The 20,906-nt window shown below is 37.7% G+C and overlaps 1 protein-coding gene across 4 annotated transcripts in view; it reads left to right on the forward strand.

Moving 5' to 3' along the window:
• Positions 1-19,261, forward strand: part of ankib1 (ankyrin repeat and IBR domain containing 1) — a 37,471-nt gene extending 18,210 nt beyond the window's left edge. For all 4 annotated transcript variants that reach the window (XM_011485050.3, XM_011485052.3, XM_011485051.3 and 1 more), the window contains exons 11-20: positions 839-969; positions 3,514-3,648; positions 4,291-4,377; positions 5,984-6,050; positions 7,318-7,463; positions 8,050-8,228; positions 8,605-8,656; positions 13,988-14,099; positions 15,723-15,766; positions 15,837-19,261. In XM_011485050.3, the coding sequence (XP_011483352.1) occupies positions 839-969; positions 3,514-3,648; positions 4,291-4,377; positions 5,984-6,050; positions 7,318-7,463; positions 8,050-8,228; positions 8,605-8,656; positions 13,988-14,099; positions 15,723-15,766; positions 15,837-16,745 (1,862 nt within the window). In that variant the 3' untranslated portion in view covers positions 16,746-19,261. The remainder of the gene's footprint in view (positions 1-838; positions 970-3,513; positions 3,649-4,290; positions 4,378-5,983; positions 6,051-7,317; positions 7,464-8,049; positions 8,229-8,604; positions 8,657-13,987; positions 14,100-15,722; positions 15,767-15,836) is intronic.
• The last annotated feature ends 1,645 nt before the right edge of the window (positions 19,262-20,906 follow it).

A 20,906-nucleotide genomic window follows, 5' to 3' on the forward strand; every position in this document is an offset into this window, starting at 1 on the left:
ATTGGGAAATGGATTAAAAAAAATGTTTTGCAGATGTTTTCTTTAAATATTTGCTGCAAAAATTCAGTTCCATGTTTGCACATGTGCAGCTATAATGCACTACATTGGATGTAATAGAGCCACATTTCTCTAAATTTTAGTCATTTTTTTCTTAAGATTAAAAAAATGTAGGTTAAAGTTTCAAAAGCACTTAAAACTAATAACTAGGAATTGTCTGAATCTGGTTGAAGTCATACAGTTATCTAAAATGGCATTTTTTAAATTGGATTCTTGGATTCTTTTACCATATGAATATAGTTATATATGTTTGGCAATTTTGTAGCATCTTTCTAACATAAATATCAACAAAATGCATGTACCGGTATTCAGAAGTATAGGGAAGAAAGAATAAAGTTCTTCACTTAAACTCAAAAACAGACCTAAGAAGTCTTGGTGAAGCACTTAAATACTTTCCACGTAAAAATTTGGTTGAACTTTTTGTTTGTTTCCTTACTTACCTCTAAGTTCTGAGTTTTGGTTATCAAGCTTTGAGCTAAAACAATGTTCAAAAAGTTTTGGAATGAATTAAATTTAGTTTTAAAGTAAACGTTCTTCAAGTAACAGATAAAGGGATGAAACCAATGAATTTGTTTTGGAAGCATCCCGTTTGTGTGTTTGTCTTTTCTGTGTACGTTTGTGTGAGAGTCACGGGGTGGAAGCGCATCTTGGCAGATGTTATCAATAGAAGAAAGAAAAAAGAGATTAGAAAATGTCTCACCCAGGGCAGCGGTTTGCATTCATGCAGAGGAAATGTCATTCTTATTCCTGCTGTGTTCACCGCCTCCCTGCCTTCTTGAAGTGGCCGGTGTGAGCGAAGCATATGAGGACGCGGCTAACTGCTTATGGTTGCTCACCAACTCCAAACCCTGTGCCAACTGCAAGTCTCCAATCCAGAAAAATGAGGGCTGCAATCATATGCAGTGTGCTAAGGTGAGTTGTGGTAGGATATTTTACTAAATACACTCCCTACTTGTTTAATTAAAGCAAAAATGAACGTGACACATTTCTTTGTCGTTATTTATTAGGTTGTTTGTCAGTTGAAGAGACAAAAAGCTCACATCTTCCTGTTTGTGACCTGGTTACTGACTACTGGTTGACAAGGCAGACACAAATTGAGCTTATTTAAAGCTAAAGCAACACAGTTTTGACAAGCTGGGAGTCATGGAGTACACTGAGCGTCTTGACCTGTTATTACCTCATAAGAAATGGCTTTGCCCCGGTTGCTTGGAAACATTGGATTTAATGTTGCCAAGAAACCCTTGTCTTTTCGCTGCTGCTGCAGCTTTCTTCCATCTCGTCTAGTGTCACACTTTCTTTTTTTTTCATCTCAAGACTCCATTTTAATTGCCTTCTTTTTGTACCTCTGTCTGTCCATTTACCACCCCCAATTCAGAGATTTAGTATTGGTTTTTCTGAAGTACCATGTAAACATAGTGTCTCCAAGACAACAGAGATGACAACTTTTTTGTGCTTTCATGGCCAACTTCTCACCCACAGAGACGCCCTTTTAGAAAGTGAAAGTACATCGGCCTGGCTTCAGTGCTGTAGCAGTTTCTTGTTCTCTACTATCAGAGGTACTTGGTGTTCTTAAATGTGGCTTTTTAGTCCTTTTAGTGGGAGCAGACTCAGACTGCTCACAGTAAGTTCAAACAGCCGCTTTTGTGAAACCTGGCTAATAATACAAAAGAGCCTCTTGTATATTCTCCCTTTTACTAAATGCAACGGCTGCCAGGAGGACTTTGAAGCTATTCTGTTCTCATCATTCTAATCCTCTGATCTTCTTTTCATTCATTCCATTTTTCGCAAACCTGCATTGTTAGTTGTTGATTAAATCATTAAACAAAGATGTGTTGAAAGGCATGCTCTCTTTAGGTCTGCCTTTTATATTTTCATTAGCAAGAAAAAAAAAGTCCCATTTTGTTAGAAGATAAAACGTGGTGTCACTTACTTATTCATTTTAGAAATACCAGAGTACAATGAAAATTTTAGTCTTATTTATTCAGATTTTGTTTTATTTAAGACAGAATGAAGCATTTATTTAACATGTTTACTTGAATTTTAACAGTTACACAAGACACCTGGACCACTTATGGTTAATTTGTGCAATGAAGTTTTAGAAATGTTTCGAGGTTGTCTGTCGTTAAGTCTTCAGTTGCTATGACAAACTCCAAGACGAGATGTTACACTGCCAACAGGCGGTTAGGCAGGTCGAGGGGACAGATGTTTTAGTACAATGAAAGGAAAAGCAGTTAAAATCAGGGGAATTAGTTAAAAAAATAAGATACTGGACACAATCACTATAAAAGTACATTCTTTCTAAAAGCACACCTTCCGTCCATATCAAATTGCTTTTCAGTTTTATTTGTAATTGGCTGCAGTGCATTGAAGTTCATAGCTCTCTTATGATGATGTGAAATAAATGATTCCCAGCCTGCTTACCAGCTAGTTCTTTTTTTTCTGTTTATATCCATTTGTTTTTTGAGAGTTCTTGAGATCTTGTCCCCTGAATTATCCTTAAAATGTTTGTGGATGGTCAAAACTTTATTATTGATTCAGCTTTTCCATGTTCTATTTCATTAATGGAATGTTTACTGGTGCTCCATTGAAAGAAACTGCTATAAACAAATGCAGTTTTCCTTTGCACATTTGTATTTAACACCTTGGGAGGTGGGACGTTTTATTCTCTTGAAATCATGTTTTTCAATTCTAGATATGTTAGTAACTATGTTTTACACCAGATTTGGATGCATATAAATTTAATTTACACCAGTTGAACAGCAGTTTTTCAACTACCAAAGATCATCTCCTAATAACAATTAAAGCTCCACACACATAAAGTTGTAAACCTCCGCTCTTACAGACATTTTGACACTTTTTGATAATTTATAATAAGAAAGATGGAATTAGGAAAGAAAGCAATGTGAGTACAGTTTTTTTCATGTCAGCTTTGGCAATGAACTGCAAAAACTGAGTCTTAAGAAAGTAAAAGACCCTTGTTTAAAAAAAAGTTGTCTTTTTTCTGTCTTACAAGAAAAATAATACTATGAAAAAAGTTTTTCAAAAGGAAAATAATCGTAGTGACTAGACTTTTTCTTTTCTTACTAAAACGAGAATTTTTGTTAAGACCACGTTTTTCACTCACTGTTTTTGCAGTGTGCAGTAGTGTAACACATCTGCTGTACCTCATGTTAAATCCTTTTAAAGGCAAAATCATATTTTTTCCATTTACCGTTATGTCTAAATACATCAGACCCATTGTAATCTGGATCTTTTCTTACACTAAAAAACAATAAAAGCACATATGGCAATTAGACATTGTAGATAAACTCATTCAGTACACTACACATCTACCCTGTGACACTGGACAATATGCAGCCTAAACCTAAGAAAGAAAAGGTGTGACTGCAAAACATGATTGATCAGTTTCAATATGACAGCTTTCTAAGACCGCTGAATCTTTTCTTCATTCTGCAGTGTAAGTATGACTTTTGCTGGATCTGCATGGAGGAGTGGAAAAAGCACAGCTCCTCAACAGGAGGCTACTACCGCTGCACACGCTATGAAGTCATTCAGCAGGTGGAGGAGCAGTCCAAGGAGATGACAGAAGAGGTATGCCATTGGACTCGAAAAGAATGTCTATTAAATGTCTCCTGTTTTATTTTAAAATGTTCTGATGGAGCTTTATACTTCTCTGGCAATCTAGCTGTTGCAGCAGGAAACTGTGAGGGTTTTGCAATTGCACGTGTTCTTCCGGATCCAGCCACGGCTCACGCACTTTCATTAGTACACTTCTGTGATTTGTGAATATTATTGCCTCCGACCACAGAGCAGTAATTAGCTCACTTTGTAACGGTAGAACTCAAAATGTGTTATATTCTCCATTTTTAATTAATGTAGCCTGGAGTGATAGCTGCTAAAACAGATTTTCTGTTGGTTTGTTTACAGCGTCCGAATACACGTCATTTATCTGTCAACCCACCAAGTAGTCTCCCAAAATCAGTTTTCTGATTACAAAAATATGAGGTGATTCAATTATTAACTTAAACACATCTATAGTAAGGATTTGTTTGATAGACTTTTTTAAGATGGCGAAAAAAAAATTTAGTGGGTTTATTCAAAAGTCAAAACTCATATTTCTCCCAAAATGCATCTTGAATTCAGTTATCCAGCCTTAATGAGAACACTGTGAACGAGAACATGGTGCACCGGAGTTCATTACCTGTGACTTTTTTATGGTCACTGTTTTTGCAGGCTGAGAAGAAGCACAAGAGCTTCCAGGAGCTTGACCGATTTATGCACTACTACACGCGCTTCAAGAACCACGAGCACAGCTATCAGGTGAAACCTGCAGGCTTTGTTTTGGTTTGTGTGATATTTCTTTCACAGTTGTACTCACAGTTTCTGCTACAGTTTTGAATCACAATTTTCTATGTTTTTATTACTTACTGTAAATTCACAGCAATAGAGCGCACCTGATTACAAGCTGAACTCTTTATATTTTTAAAGGGTTAACTATTTTATACACGCACAAGCCGTAACTGTATATTTGCCGCATCCACCCACGTGTAAAGTCTCAGAGAGGGAAAATAAACGCAGATTGTATATTCTCCTTTAAGGCATTATAGTCTTTTTATTTGAACACGCGCACAAACAGCCAAACGGCATGGATGTCACTTCTACTCACAGCCACCTCAGTCATGGTGAGGAACTTTACACCCACGATTTCCCACTTCACATGAGTCTTAGGGGCTGAAGGGGGGCCTAACCCCCGGGTTGCAAGACTGTGTTGTAGATTGAGGATGTGAATGTGCTGAAACCGAGCCCGCGGGTGTGTAAGAAGGAGAAGGGAGCGCGTGCAGCGGAAGGAGGGGAGAGCGCGCGCATCGAGTGAGAGCAAGAGCAGTGAAAGTGTGTTGGGGGTGTGTGTTTCTGTTTGTTATACAGAGTGAAATAGAACTGTAATAAAAGAAGGTTTCCCCAAGAAGAACGATGAATGATTCTTTATTAACTCACTCTGGAGGTTCTGAGGGTCCAAACGGGGAAGTGAACAACAGAGAGGCAAATTCCCTCCTGAGATTGCGCTGTCCTCTGTCACGCAGCAGACCGGCTTTTCCAAACCCGTTGGTGATGGTGGATTTTTTTACACTGCTTTTAACGATTGCTTTTAACTTGAAAGCTGCGTCATATAGTAGTAGCGGTCATGTGCTCGTTGGGTTTAATAGCAGCAAGCGATTGTGGGATGTGGCGCAAGTAGGGCAGAGTATGAGTGTTTCTTTTGGTGCACCATGACTGAGGGGTCTAAGGGCAGAAGTGACGTCCATGCTGTTTGGCTGCTTGTTGGTATGTCAAAATAAACTGGCTTGATGCTGGAAATGGGACTATACATTCAGCTTCGCTCATAGCCTCGTCCCGAGAGTGTTCGAAGTTAAGAGGTTTATGGTTCACGGATAGTTATCCATTGCGTCATATGAGTGACAGCTAAGATGACTGACCGCTAAAACCATCTGCTGTTCAACTCGAATTTCCCGTGATTATCTGTTTGTGGTATTCATTCTCAAAGCGGGAATTTACATTAAACTTGCATTCCTGTGACAAAAGTAGCTGCTTATAATCCGGAAATTAAGGTAATTACTTCCTTATGAGAAAGAAACAAAACTACAGCTTTGAAAAAAAACTCTTTAGGTGAGATGAAAAATTGAGGTGGATGTTTTTATTAATAAATGACATTAGATTGATAGTATTGGGTTCAAATAGGATAAAACTTTCCTATATTCTGACAGGATATATATATATATATATATATATATATATATATATATATATATATATATATATATATATATATATATATATATATATCAATCTTCCATTGATTCTTGTTCATGTATTATTTTTGAAAATCTTTTAATCAATGACGAATGCCTTTCCCATTTTTTTACAATAGCTAGAACATCACCTGTTGAAAACAGCCAAAGAGAAGATGGAACAACTCAGTCGAGCCCTCAGAGGAAGTAAGTTTGGACTCAGTTATAACTGCAACATTCATTACAATCATATCTCATTCTTTATTACCCATTTAGCCTAGATTTAATGTAGTAGAATGATGTAGAGTTTTGTGCTGCTAACATTTGGGAGAAGAGCACAAAGCTGTAAATCAGGGTTGAAAGCACCAACCAATTACCGTACATTGCTATCCAGAGTACTGTTGTATAACGTTATAGCAAAATACACAATTGAATGTGCCACTAAATACTTAATTGAAAAAAAAGCAAAGAACAGTTATTTCATTTGAAGCTTATCAGATATTTAAGAAGATAATCTGCCCCATCCGTTGACTCAAATACTCCACACTAAAATAATACTAATCTGTTGTGGGTGTAAAAGTTCATGCAGGTCATTGAGATCTTCTGGTGGGCACTGTCAACAACAAGAGTTTTTTTTTGTTTTTTTCATTAGGCTCAGTGGTGTTTTAACAGTATTGTCCTGCATACTAGAACTCCCCCCTGTCTTTGTCTGCACCTCCACCTCTATACACACAAGTTGATAATCAGCTAACAAGCATTCAAAATGCTAACAAGCAATTAACGCTAACAATTATCATGATAAATGTACACATTCATTGAGAGTGAGCTGTTGTATCATCCATTTAAACCCTTATGCGTGGGAGTTGCTCCTCAAGCTAAAGCCCATCTACTCACACAACCCACTTTGGGGCTATTACACGTTTTTTTCCCTGGGCATTATATGCATTATTCCAGACAATAAAGGAGTACAGCAATAAAAAGAATGCATTTATTTTCCACTCACTGTGCTCGTCTTTTTCCTTTTTTTTTCAATGCCGGTGGGGTTTAAGATTTTGCTAAATAATTTGACAAACTAAGTTTTGCTTTATGATTAATAAACAATATACTTTCCTAAATCTGCTCAAGAATGTTAAGTCGTCAGAGCCGGCATATATTCACCCACATATATTCAAATGCCTTTATTTAACTTTTTTCTTTATTATGCGTACTTACAGACAACAACTTAGTATTCTAATTAATAAATAATACAAATTTGACCTAAAATGTAATTAAAATTCCAAACCTTTATTTGTTATGAAAAAAAAAGATGAATTCTATCAATCTTTTTTTATTCTTTGTTATTGATGCCACTCAGAAAGGCAACAGGTTACTGCACCAGGCCCACTTTTTTGTTTAGCATTTCTATTTGTGAGAGAAAGGATTTACATTACAAAAATTCATTTGTCACTTCTAATTTCTATTTCCTGTCTTCTAGGAGAAGGAGGCCCACCTGACACTACATTTATAGAAGATGCAGTCCTTGAACTGCTAAAGACTCGCCGCATACTCAAGTGCTCTTATCCTTATGGGTTTTTTCTGGAGCCAAAAAGCACGAAGAAGGAGATCTACGAACTTATGCAGGTCTTCTTTTTAAAAATGAATATTATTGCTTTTCTTTAGACCCCAAAAATTGTTTTTGTTAAGTATCATATCATTATTAGCATCATTAATGATTCACAACAAATGTTGTGCTTTTCTATTGCCCATGTAAAGGAGGGAAGAAGCTCTTTACCCCCGTAACTACAGAGTTGAATGAGGTTTGAAACCTCTCAAGTCTTAATTGGCGTTCCATCTTAATTCCTGATCTCAGAACAACAGCACAGGATGACAACTGAGTGTAAGATATTGGATTTGCATCATGGTGAAATTAGTGAACCGCTGTCAACTTCTTCTAATCCACCAGGAATGCGATGCAAACGGTGAAAAACATGCAAAAGCCTGATACTTTTTTCCCATAGAAAGTTTTCAGTTAAGCTCTGTAGAAACATGTTTGACCTGTAGAGGGTGCTCTACACCTAAAATAAATTGTTGTTGCATCCTTATTTATGAGGGTATTTTTGGGCACAAAATACTTAATTAATAGTCATACTTAAGAATTTTTTAAACATGTTTATGTACTTAGATATGTCTCTTAGTTTGAGTTGTCTATCTGTGTTTCTGCCTGCAGACGGACTTGGAAATGGTGACAGAGGACCTGGCGCAAAAGGTTAACCGGCCATACCTGCGGACGCCACGCCACAAGATCATTCGCGCTGCTTGTCTTGTGCAGCAGAAGAGACAGGAATTCCTGACCTCAGTTGCCAGAGGAGTAGCTCCCAATGACTCTCCTGAGGTTGTCAGGCGCAGGTGACTGAACACACAACCTTTATAGATACAGGAAGTCATTCCTGCCATTAGACTTCACAATTCATCTGGCAGACTTGGATGTACATAAGATTTTTTGAGAGTTCTAGAGTGTATAGTTATTTTATTCTCTTTTATTTTATTTTTTCTCCTTTCTTCCCTGTATATTTTGTGTCTTGTGTTTATCTTTATCCCTCTATTTCCATGGTGTTGCTACTACAACTAAATTACCCTTCGGAGATTAATAAAGTTGATCTTGAATCTTATAGACCTAAAATAAGTAAGAAAATGCTTATTTTTACAATAAGTTATCATGAATTTACTTGCTTTTTTTCTATTCTTTTTCTATTTTTTTTAAAACACTTTTTCTCTTTGGCAGTTTTGCTGGCGGAACGTGGGACTGGGAATATTTAGGCTTTGCATCACCTGAGGTAAAGAACAAACGAAAACTATTGTTTAAAATGTTTAAGGCCCAGTGCAAACCCTTCTTCTTAAATCAGAAAGTGTTTTTGTACATCCGTACGATTAATATTTTACTGGAGGTTTACTTTTCTGTCAAGAATTTAACACCACCCTTTTTCAGATTTTCATAGTCATTACTGGAATTTCTTGCTTTAATTTGGATATTTCTTTTTGCCTGCTTTCTGCTTTCTAGCCCCTTAAAAAACTTTCTAATAAATATTTATTAACACTCACTTTGAGTTTAAATTTAGGATTTAGAGTTTATTAATGTTCTGTTTAGTTAATCCACTCTTTGAAAGCAGTTGCTTTCTGAAAGGTAGCTTTTCATTTCTATGAGCTGGTTGTTCTTTTTGTGTCTGCAATTAGATCAGCTATTTATAAAAGTAGAACAGTTTAAGAGTTTTGTGAATTTGACCTCTCTTAATAACTTTGAACTTTCTTAATAATGACTTATCCAGGCAAAACTGGAACTCTGTGTACAGAATTGCAAAAATGATTCCTATCTATAGGAGCGGATAGAAACACCTACCATATTTACAAACTATGGACCTGTGTCTCTCCTTCCACAATTGGAAAAAAATTTAGAAAAAATATTAAATGATAAATTAGTTCCATTTGTTGACAAACATAACATTATAAACGAAAACCAATATGGTTTTAGAATTTAATCAAACAAAACATTACATACTTGGGGGGGGGGGGGGGGGGGGGGAGTCAAGAAAATGCGGCAACGCTTTAGAGCTTTGGCTCAACTCCAAAGATATTTTCCTCCGTGGTTTTTTATTTTTTTATTTTTTTATTCAGTTGCTTCACATCAAATATTGTAAATGTAACAACAGGAAAGCTTCAAAAACCATTTTTTGCAGCGTTCATCAGCAATTCTATCAATGCCTCAAACAAAAGTGCTTGCATCAGATACCTGGTATTTGAAGTGCCCTTTGTGAATGAGAAGTGCTTGATTTGCTGCAGCTCTGCCAACACGACTGTAATAATATCCCAGCAAATCCTGTTTAATTGAAGGTAAAATGAATGTCTGAGCCTTTTTAACATTTTTCTTTTGAATTCAACCATTCATACCGCTTCTGAAAAGCCACAGTGATCTAAAGATACCCTGTTAATTTGACACTCGGAAGTGATCCCGATGCTTCAGCGCTCCCTGGGCAAACACTTGTCAGAACTGAAAGCAGGCGACAGGAAATTACCTTAAAACATAGCAATGGATCATTGCATGTACGCAACAGGTGTTTGTAGTGAACACTTAAGACGATAAACCTGTCATCTAAGTAATAGTTTTATGGGCCCGCGTACTCCTTTTCCATTCGTGCATAAATCAGTGCATCGCAGTTTTCACCCTAGGTGTCCATTATTGTGCAGTTTGCAGACCGTAGCAGAGCTAAAGAAATGGATGCAGCTAAAACACTTCCTACCTAGATTCTGTTTGTAGAGTTAAACCTTGAAATGAATATTTTGATGCAAGAGGAGCCACTCCATAGTTGTAATAAATAAGGGTTGGGTTAATTTAAACTCACTCAAGGATAAGCTATAAGTATTCATCCAAATAACTAGTGGTATTAAGAGGAGAAAAGTAACTGACAAAAAACAACATTTAGCCAACAACAACCAAGAATAGTTTTTTAATAGTGCGATATATTTTCTAAAAGCTTTTTTTTTCTTCTTTCTTCTGAACTTGTCTCGTAAAAGCTTTTTATTGGGCACAAAAAATGGGAAAAATAATTGTGTGGACTCTGGTATTTCCAAATACTGAAAAAAGTTGAATTAACTAAATAATAGGTCCTCCTGATTAGTCTTTTTAGCTATGAGACTTACACTGAGGAATAAAGCAGGGATGAACTATTAAACTTTTGCCAGTGCCCAGTATTCTTAAAGCACTTGTTGGGTAGCGGTTTTAACCAACCTTGAATTCTTTTTTTTTAAATTTAAAAACAAGACAACAAACCTTTATATTAGCAGAAACACTGGTCATGCCACCTGTTCATGCCCACATTTTGAGATACTGCACCTCCCTGAAATATACTGTTCAAATTTTGCCAACAATAAAACATAACTAGAAACAAACAATTAAACAAGAGTACTGGCTTTTCCTAATAAATGTATTCTAGTAAAAGTCCAGTGAAGAAGAAGTACTCTTTGAAGAAAATGGCTTTTGTTTTGACCTTAAATCCGGGAAAGTTTGAGGAAACACTCTTGAGCACATTGTTTGGCTGTGAATGAGCGGCTCATATTGCGCTCCTTGAGGTTGTTTATTTTCTGAGATTGTACTTCAGATTTCAATGAGTACATTTGGTCAACACTTTGAAGTCCCTTTCTTCGACTCACTCCTTTTCTCCATCTGTTGTGTTTTGCTTTTCTCTCAGATTTCCCCTGTGCAGGTCTCTTTTCTTCCTTTGACTTACCTGTTTCCTAAACTTCCTTCAAAGGCTGACCGTTTTCTCAGTCTCTTTTTTTGTTTTTCAATTGATTTGTTGCTGTTTTTGTGCAACTTCCCTCTATTTTTTAATCTTTTTTGTCTGCTCAGCCATTAAATTGGCAGAGTGGGATCACTTGTGATGTCCCAACTTACAACTGGTCTGTGTTATTTCCCTAACCCATTATTGTAAAGTAGGGCTGCACGATATGAGGAAAACTTGCGATATGCGATATTAGTAATCAATATTGCGATAACGATAAATTTGCGGTATATTGTGCAGGCCTATTGTAAAGTCTGTCAACATGGTGCCGGTTAAAATACAGTAGCAGTGGTCCAATGGATTTGATTTGTTTCTGCTTTAAATGATTGTTGGATCCGTATTGGACAGCGTCCGAGTCTGGAACGGAACCGCAGTCTGCTTGTGACCCTCTGTCCTGTAATATCTGCTAAATCTTTCATGATTTGATGATAACATTAATACTGCTTTGGGAACAAAAGTATCTCTGAAATGTGACATTAGATTTTTTAGACTTCTTTTACCTTCATTTACTAAAAATAAAAATGCGTTTTTGTAGTAGTTTGGTAACTGTTTTTTTTTTTAATTTGTTTTGAAGTAATATTTGACAAGAAGCATTTATACTTTGACTTGCTGCCGTGTACTTTGTCCACCCCTCAGTGTTTGTCCTGTCATAAAACCATATAAAAACCAATTGTTTTGGCTTACTTGTGGAAAAATGTTCAAACAAGGTTTCTATTTAATAGCTTTATTGTTATTATCTTAAACCACTGTCGTCATATGGCGGATAGGATGTCCATTCCTTTTTGTGTTTTTTTTATTACTTTTTTATTTCATACTTGCAGAAACTCAGATATTTTGTAAAAGAAATGGCTAATTGGCAAATGCAAACTCTAACTAATTCTGCTACGTTAAAGGTTGGTGGATTTTCCTTATGATGTGCCACAATCTTTATCTGACTAGTAAAGAAAACAAGTTAAAGAGGAGTATGTTTAAGACTTGCTTGAACATAGAGATATAATTAAAAGCCTTTTAGTACTTCTGCCTCTCCCTTCATGAAGGGAGATGTTGGCGGTGAGACAGAAAAAACACACGCTCTTTGATTCTGACTCGGAACAGCTTTGCACCAATGTGCAACACATTTCTAATGTATGCTGTTGGATCAAAAATTTGCCATTTCAGAAGATATATTTTGGGGAAAATCTGGATTGTTTTTCCCAAGCACCCTGCCTTCTTGGACTTCCGTTGTTTCGACTAAGGTCAGCTCGCCAGTTTCTCGCAAAATGCAGATGTTAAAATGGCAACAAGCAAAGAGGAGCTTCTTCCCAAAACAAGAACAGTTCCTTCAGTTTTGTCGAACTGGTTCGACTTTGCGACTTCAGACTTGGAGCAACAAACTCCACGCTGCAGAATCTGTTTGAAGGTTGTTGCTACCAAAAGGGGGAGTCCGACTTATCTGTTTCATCACCTGAAATAGAGATACACTGTTGAGTGTTTTAGCTTGTATTTAGTTGCACTTTGAATTCAGGTCATTTCCCAAAGGAGATGTTAAAATAAGAGTTTATGGTAAATATATTTTGTTACTTGTAATACTTGTTTTTAGAAAATAAATAGAGGGGATTAAAAAATCGATTAAAATTGGAAATTGAATTTGGTTTGTAAAAAAATCTGATTTTATTTTTAGGCCTTATCGCTCAGCCCTAAGTTACAGTAGACGAAAGAATGTCACCAGTGTTAAAGGGTTAAAAGTGAAACAAACATGTACTACTACCTCCTACTGGAAAGTTTTATTGTACTGTAGCTAGGCCTGCACAATATACCGCAAATTTATCGTTATCGCGACATCAAGCTGTGCAATATGCATACCGCAAAAGACGGCCAAAATCGCAATAAATGGTTACCTTAAATGTCCTAAAAATATTTCATGGGAGCTTGAAATATTGAACAAATGAAATAAATATCTTTATGCATTTAACCAATCGGAAGGACCCGTTTACGTTGTTGATCAATCAGATGAGCCCTTTTATGTTTGATGTTTGCCTCCTACGTCGACAAGGGTCAGTTGGAGTATAACTTTTAAACTGTTGCAGTGAAATGGAAATGATGTTTTTGGTTGTTTTGCTGTTTGTTTATATACCGCAAATTATATCGTTATCGCAATATTAATCACCAATATCACATATCGCGAGTTTTCCTCATATCGTGCAGCCCTAACTGTAGCCATAAAGTGTAAATCCATGTGAGTTGGCCATAAAAGCTTTGTTTGAGAGTTTTTTTCTTGTATGTTTTTCTCCTGGCAAACACAAATGGCTATAAGTTACCAGATCCAACATGTCAGAACCATAAAGTGATGGGTGGGTTTCACCTTGGATACTAGTATGTCCAGCTTCCTCCAGGTTAACAAGAAGCTGTGGATGTCTAGGAAGGCCGAAACTATCATGCATTCATTATTTTTCAAACACAGTTTTGATTCTAGAAATGGAAGACGTTTAATTGATCTTTGAATCGCTGGAACACTTGGTGAGGTTTTTGTGAGATCAGGTTACCGTCCAATCATCAAACAGATGTCTGTGGTCTACTGAATTCTCATTTCCTCTGGTGAGCATCTCCTTTTGCATGAATTCCGTTTGTGCTGTAATCCCTGGGACCTCAGGCTCCTTCTGGATATGAAAAGACTCTCTCTCGGGGCCTTACTTCCCTGGAACTTTACGCTGACCTCATTGAAGCAAAAATGCTTTCATTTTGCATTTAAAGGAACCAGAGACACAACTACTGAGTAGTTTAAAAATGAAATATTTTATTCAAAGGAATCAAAAGAAACTCTGCTGTGATAGAAACTTTTGCTCTTACTTAAAGGAGTATGCAGAGTTCCAGTATAGACGAAGACATCGGCAGCGGAGACGAGGCGACATGTCAAGTATCCGTAGCAACACACCTGATCCCGATGACCTCAGTGACAGCACTTTGGGTAGGACACGTTCGTTTGATTGGCTGACTTTTATCATTCAGAGTGGTTACAGCTCTTTTTGGGGAAAATGTGTTTCTGTTTTCTTTTCTTTTCTTTAATTTCCTGTAATCCTGGTAATACCAGTTTTACGACCTAAAATTTGCTCTTTTTTTTAACTAACTAGAGACAAAGCTTTGAACAGCAGTTTCTTCACTACCTTATAACAAAAATCCCTTAATTTAAAAAGTGGAAGAGTCCAGAAGATGTAAAAATAAGGTTTGAAAATGACAATTAGTTGCTTTAAATGTGTAATCAGACCTAAAGAGACTGTACCATTACAGAATACATCCGTTTTTCTTATTGAAGTACAGAAAAAACACTCTAGTAATGCATTTCTTGTATACTCACCATGTAACTCCAATATATACAGGTTTTGAGCAGGTGATTTACACAAAAGTCTAAGGAGGTTGAAACATGCTAGCACTTCACATTGAATCATTAATTAGTCTGTTAGTGGCATTTTAAGCAGAATTAATGGCTATGAAAATTATTCTTCTGAGGTTCAGACCAACTACAAGACATACTAGTGGAATATTTAGCAGTCAGGGTGTTGACTTTACTGAATTTGCTACAATTTCACTTGACCATCTAGAATAGCAGGTGTTCTGCAAAAACACCTGGTTTTTGTACATTTGTAAAATGGTATTTCACTTAAGCCAACTAATTTGTTCTTAAATAAAAACCTGGAAAGTCTGATAAACAAAGTTTTCCACCCTGATATGATAGTTTTTTTTAAACACCCCCCTCCCCCTCCACATTCACACTCGCAGACAGCTCCACTTTGTAAAGCCACATCCGAATTCAAAGGTTCTATTTAGTGAATCTTAACACGTAGATTTAAATGTTTTAATGACTCTGAGGGAGTTTTCAGGACTCGTGACATTCTTGTCGTCAGACTGTGCTGTATAAATAATGTCAAATTTTCAACAAAATGTGCTAATCCAGTTTTTAATCTCTTGTATAATTTTTTGTAACACTTCTCAGAAAGTTTCTGTCAGAATTTAATATTAAGAATAGACAGATGGTTGAGAAGAACCTCCTACAAATTGAGATCAACATATGCTTGTTAACACCTCATATTAACATGTCATAGCTTTTTCTTGTATATTGTTAAGGAAAGTCTTCAATAGAACAGCTGCATCATCTATTATTAACAATTTGTAGGTATTTCAGATGAAAACATCTCTGACAAACTGCTAATTGTTCTGTGGATTTTAGTCCTGTTTAATAATTTTTTTTTTCTTCTTTAGTTTTAAGCTAAAACTAAATCTTTGAGCTGTTGAAGGTTTGGAGTCATCATAATGTTATATGAAGAACTGAAGACTAGTTAGATGCCCTTTTCATTTTTGTATGATTTGATAAAGAGCTTAAACAGAACGTGAATGTGTAAAGTGCACTTAATTGGTTACACTCGGCTTTGATACATTTATGTGAATAGAATTCGAATTTGGAGTCTCGAAAGTAATCACTTTTCAAGCTTGATAAGATATCAAACCCATTAGTGTTTGGGTAGTCATTTTACACATTACTTTATGATAGACTATTAATTTGCCTCTTTATCTGTTTCTTTGTTCATTTTAAAAGATCCACAGGATGTTGGCGGTGGACGCAGAGAAGGTCCTCTAATGGTGAGCACACAGTTACCTTTTTAAAAGCAGAACATTTTCATCAGTAACTGCATTCTTCTCCTTGTTCTAGGGTCTTGGTTCCTTGGATGAGGATGACCCTAACATTTTATTGGCTATCCAGCTGTCACTCCAGGATTCTGGGATGGCAGGTAGTGGGTCCAACCATGATGTCCTCACCAGCGAAATCTCCCTTGGGGCAATTGGAAGCTCCCTGCCTTCTAGGCTTGAGCAGACCACTCCGGATGTTGGCGTTCCTCCCAGAGCTTCCCGGAGCAGCTCAGAACTGCTCGAGCTGGAAGATAAGTTGGTTAGAGTCGGCAATATCGGCAACCAGCACTCCACTGCCACAGGTGCTCCCTTTTCCGTGCAACACTATGAAGGTCACAGCTGGGCATCCAGTGCGTCTGTGCAATTACCAGTGGCTCCAGGCAACCCTTCCACAACACGTCTCTTCCCTTCTTCCACTGACACAGCTCACTCAAAGCCACGCAGCGTCCATGGGCCATCCTCGTCTTCTGCATCAGCAACCAATGCTAACCTTCTTGGTAATATCATGGCATGGTTCCACGACATTAACCCCCAAGGTATCACCCTGGTACCCCCGGTGTCCTGTGACGCAGATTTAAACGTGGGCCCACACCAGACATCAGCGGCGGGATGTGCGCACGAGGATGTGAATGCCAGTGCAGTCGCCCTCTCTGAAAACAGGAACCCCGAGGAGACCCCGGCAGATGTGGCCCTCAACTCCCAGAGACTGGGTTGTGCAGAAGAGGAACGTGGCGTCGCAGAGAGGCCGACTCAGTTAGATCTGGTGGGGCTGGGCACCATGCCCACAGGAGCTCTCCACACAAATGCAGAGCCGGCTGAGAGCACATGCTCAAAGTCCTGCCGTGTGGACACTCCACTACGTGACTCTGTGTCCGACCAGCTGCCGAGCAGCAGCTCCTCTGAGTGGGAGGAGCAAGTGCACTTGGTATGATGTGCTCGGCTGAAGTTTTAGAGAGCTTTTTTGAAAGGCCAAAAAAAACCCACTAAATTGCCAACTAGGTTTGAAGAACATTTAAGAAGTAGCTCTTCAGGTGGAATGTAGGTAGAATAGAAAATCTGTCTGTCATACTGTGCTAGTAAGTAGGGAAAGAATTCTTTAGGCCTTTTAATTTCATTGCAGGCACTAAGCCCGACAGTATAATCAGGTGGGTTTGTGCTTTTCTGGTATTGTCAGCGTTTCTCGCTGCCAGGCATTTTTGCGATGAAAGCACTAACCCCAGAGATCACATTATTTTCAGAGTTTCCTTAGAAGAATCCTATACTGATGAGTACAAGCAGCCTTTTCTAAACCTGCGTTTAAAGAAGAGACAACATTTATTGAGTCCGGCTGTTGTTTATTTTTTGCCACTGGAGGAAAAACCTACTGTTTTCTTGGATTTAAGTGTCAAGACGACAGAAAACTCTGCATATCTGCTCAGCTTGGTCCAGGTGTCAAACATTGACTTGCAAACGTACACTTGCAGTCATCGAGTGGATTCTTCTAAAACCGTGCCTGCTCATAACAATCTCAGTGACTCAGCTAAATTTAAATGTAAACATTTTGAGCCATATAATGAGAAATCACAGCAAGTGATATTGTCAGATCCTGCTCGCTGACAGCTGGAGCGAGCTGTTTAATTTAATTTAAGTTTTAAGAAAATGTCAAAAGATGTGTTTTTATGTGAGACATTCAGAAAAAAAAATTGACTTTTTAATGAATATTTTTAAGAAGAAATGTAAAAAGGTCCTCGGAGCTTCAAAAGTTTCATACGCTGACTGACCCAGAGGGACTGCACAGTCAGATGCACCCAACACTGCCATGTACTTTGAATTCAGCTCGTCTTTAAGTAATGTTTAAAGTGAATGTAAAGTGTGACAGACGGGCGTAGTCTTGTTTGATGCACTGCAGGGCAGGCCGGTCAAAATGATAACCAGGCAATCACCTCCAGGCTTGAGTGAATGAAGAAATAAATCAAGCTGAAGTTACAGTAATTTATCTCTGGGTAATAATGAACAAAGCTGTCGTAGATCTCTGCTGCAGCCCCAGAGAGGGTTGGGGGCTCTGCGTGCACAACATCCCAATGTGTGCTTGTTTGCAACAAGGGAAGTTTGTCTTTAAAGCAGTCAAAAATATAGTGCCTTTGTATCAGTTCTTTTTTTTTTTTTTTTGTCCTATACATTTCTGATAATAGTATAAAAACACATTTTCACCTAGTTTATTTTGTTCACATAACTTTGTAACACAAACTTTGAGGTTGTTTTTTGTCTCACCCTTGAAATAATGTCTGAAATTGTTGTAGCATGATGGGTTTTTGTTTTTTTTGTCGATTGTTGTGACTTCATGCCAATGGAAAGCATTTCTGTTATGGGTGAAAATAGTTTGAGGTCAATGTCCTATTTGCAGAAAGGGCTTTATGCCAAGTGCGTTTTTGAGAGAAGATCACTTTCATCTGGTGTCTCCAAAATGTGTTTAAACAATTTTAAAAATGAAATGATTCACATGAAAAACAAAAGCTACTGATCCTTACAGTCAGGTAAACACAACTTCAGATCAGAAACTCCAAATATTTCAATGCCAGTATTTATTTAACAAATGCCTGCATCAAATGCAGAGACACAAAGTGACAAACAAAACCCTAAAAACAAGGGCTTTAATTAAAAGATGCCCTGATTTAGTTCATCGTATTCTTAAAATGAGAGATTTGGCACTTTACTTGTTGGAGCCTTTTTAAGATAAAGCCAAGAAGGGGTTTTAGGCCATTCCAAGCCCTTTTGGGTTTGTTTTTTATTCAGTGATTGACAAATAAATAAAAAAAATGAAGGCAGTTGACATTTTTCTTTGGGGTTAAATATGACAGCAGATTCCCCCTGAAGTCAGAAACGATGGTTGCCTAATTGTCGTCTTCACGTCTTCGTCTAGATGAAGTTTGAATTGACAGAAGCTGTACTGTTTCACACGTGACTACTGCGTTTGCACCTGAAGACACTACAATTATTAAAAGTTGCAATACGGGATGAGTGTTTGAAAACTCTGGAAGTACGATCACTCGGACCCTTTTGTACAGACTTGTGTATCATTTGAGTAAATAGCGTTTATCCCAGATTTAAACAATAAACCTGAAGACAAGTGAGGGCTTTGTCGCGTGTCTTGGAGTTGTCAAGCTGTGCCATATGGATAATGAAATTAACTGTTGTGTTATTGTGTGTACGTGACAGAACCTGTTTGTGTAACATTTTCTTGTGCACGAAATAGGTACAAGTCTGAATGGCATTTCTACTTTCACCTCTAACGTTCAGGTGATTTATTTTCAAGTGGCATACCTTTTTGTAACTCATTCAAATTTTCTATTGTAAAGCAACTAATCCTTGAGATGCTATTTGCACTTTCATAGTCTATACTTGATACATTCCCTCTTTATATGAAAACTGTTTGGTGTGTGATGCCAATAAACCTTGTGTTGAATTTTACCAAGTGTCCCTGTGCTTCTTTCTGGGGACCCTGCTGGCAAAAGACTGCAACTTTAGATAAAAGCGGGTGAAGCATTGCTGGTTTCAAATCCGTCTGCAGATCGAAGAATAGGCATCTCACTTCAGTATGTTTCACTTGTCATTTCTAGCTGGCGGATGTGGAGCCAGTGAAGTTCCAGAGAAACTTCTAAAATCTCAACGCGTCTCCCCCACTCCTGCTTAAATTTAATGTAGTTGGGCTAAACAGATCTTTACATAACCCAAATCGGTTTCAAATCACTCAGATCTGCATCCTTGTGGACATCCTCTCTGCTTCGTATTTCAAAAATGGGATTTTTATAGACAGACGCATGGATGCGACAGGGATGTCCTCAACTGTGGAAGCCTTCACTGAACACATCAGCTCGGCTGACAGCAACATCCGTTTCACCACAGAGGATGGAGGAAAAACAACAAGATGCCAGGGTTTGGGCTGTAATTTTCACTCTGAGGAAAGATGACAGCCGCCACACTTGAGATATACCCCAGACAGATGTGTGCAGACTGACACCTGGGGCCAGATCTACGAACATTTATTCATACTCTACCCCACAGAAACTCCTTATTTCTGATGGAAAGAATGTATTGCTCCCTTGCTCAACCCTGGTCCCTAAGATCTACCACACTGCCCGTTATTTCAGGTTTCCTCATCCTGCTTGCTGCTGATTAGCTTACTCAGCACGCCTGATTGACAGCACACACCTAGTCCACGCCATCAGCAGCAAGCAACACATGTTTTGTGCTATCCTATGACTCCACCCTTACATTGACGTGTTCTCCCTACCATGACAAATGTGGATAAGGGTGAAGAGGATTTCACGTAATCCATGGACACCAATGAAGATCACAAATCATTGAAGAAAAAGGTTCAGCGCACTGTCTAGTGGGTCTAGATGACCCAACTCCCAATGTTAAAGTGCCTAGGGTAGCACAAGGGTTACCGAAAGTGCTAAAAAGTTCTTCTGAATGACATGAACCAACACTATTGCATTGTCTTTTCCAGTTCTACTTTTATCACAATGGGAACACTACACTGTGCGAAACACAGATAAGCATGAAAAAAATAAAAAAAAAATAAGCATGAAAATATTTATCTTTAGTTACCAGCTATAAAAATTAACCAGAGTGCAAAGATTTTGCTCACGCACCGGTATTTCTCTTCCCGACTAACAAAAAAATGTATTCCATTTTTTCCACAAAAAAAATAGTAAATGTGATTTGAATTTGCCAGCAACATGTTGTGAAATAGTTGGAACAACTGAGACAAAAAGCACTGGTCAGATTTAGCTTTTGCTTAATTGATGATTTAATTTGAGTTAATTGGGTTTCTGTATGGTGCTTACATGTGGACTCTTGAACTAAGGGAGCATAACCAGAATATTTTGGATGTGGCTTAAGAAGGTTCTTAACCCACGTTCTTCTGGCATCCAATACGAAAAAAAATGCTAATCCTTTTACAGCCTTACATGTTGAGCATACAATTTTTTTTTTTAATTCTCTAATTGTTTTTACAATTATTCTGTACACATCCATTTAGTTTGTATTTTTTCATGTGTAAGTCTTTTTTAATCTCTATAACCCTCCCCCCCAAAAAAAAGGATAAACG

This window comes from Oryzias latipes, chromosome 16 (genome assembly GCF_002234675.1).
Source record: "Oryzias latipes chromosome 16, ASM223467v1".
In the NCBI taxonomy this organism is placed as follows: domain Eukaryota; kingdom Metazoa; phylum Chordata; class Actinopteri; order Beloniformes; family Adrianichthyidae; genus Oryzias; species Oryzias latipes.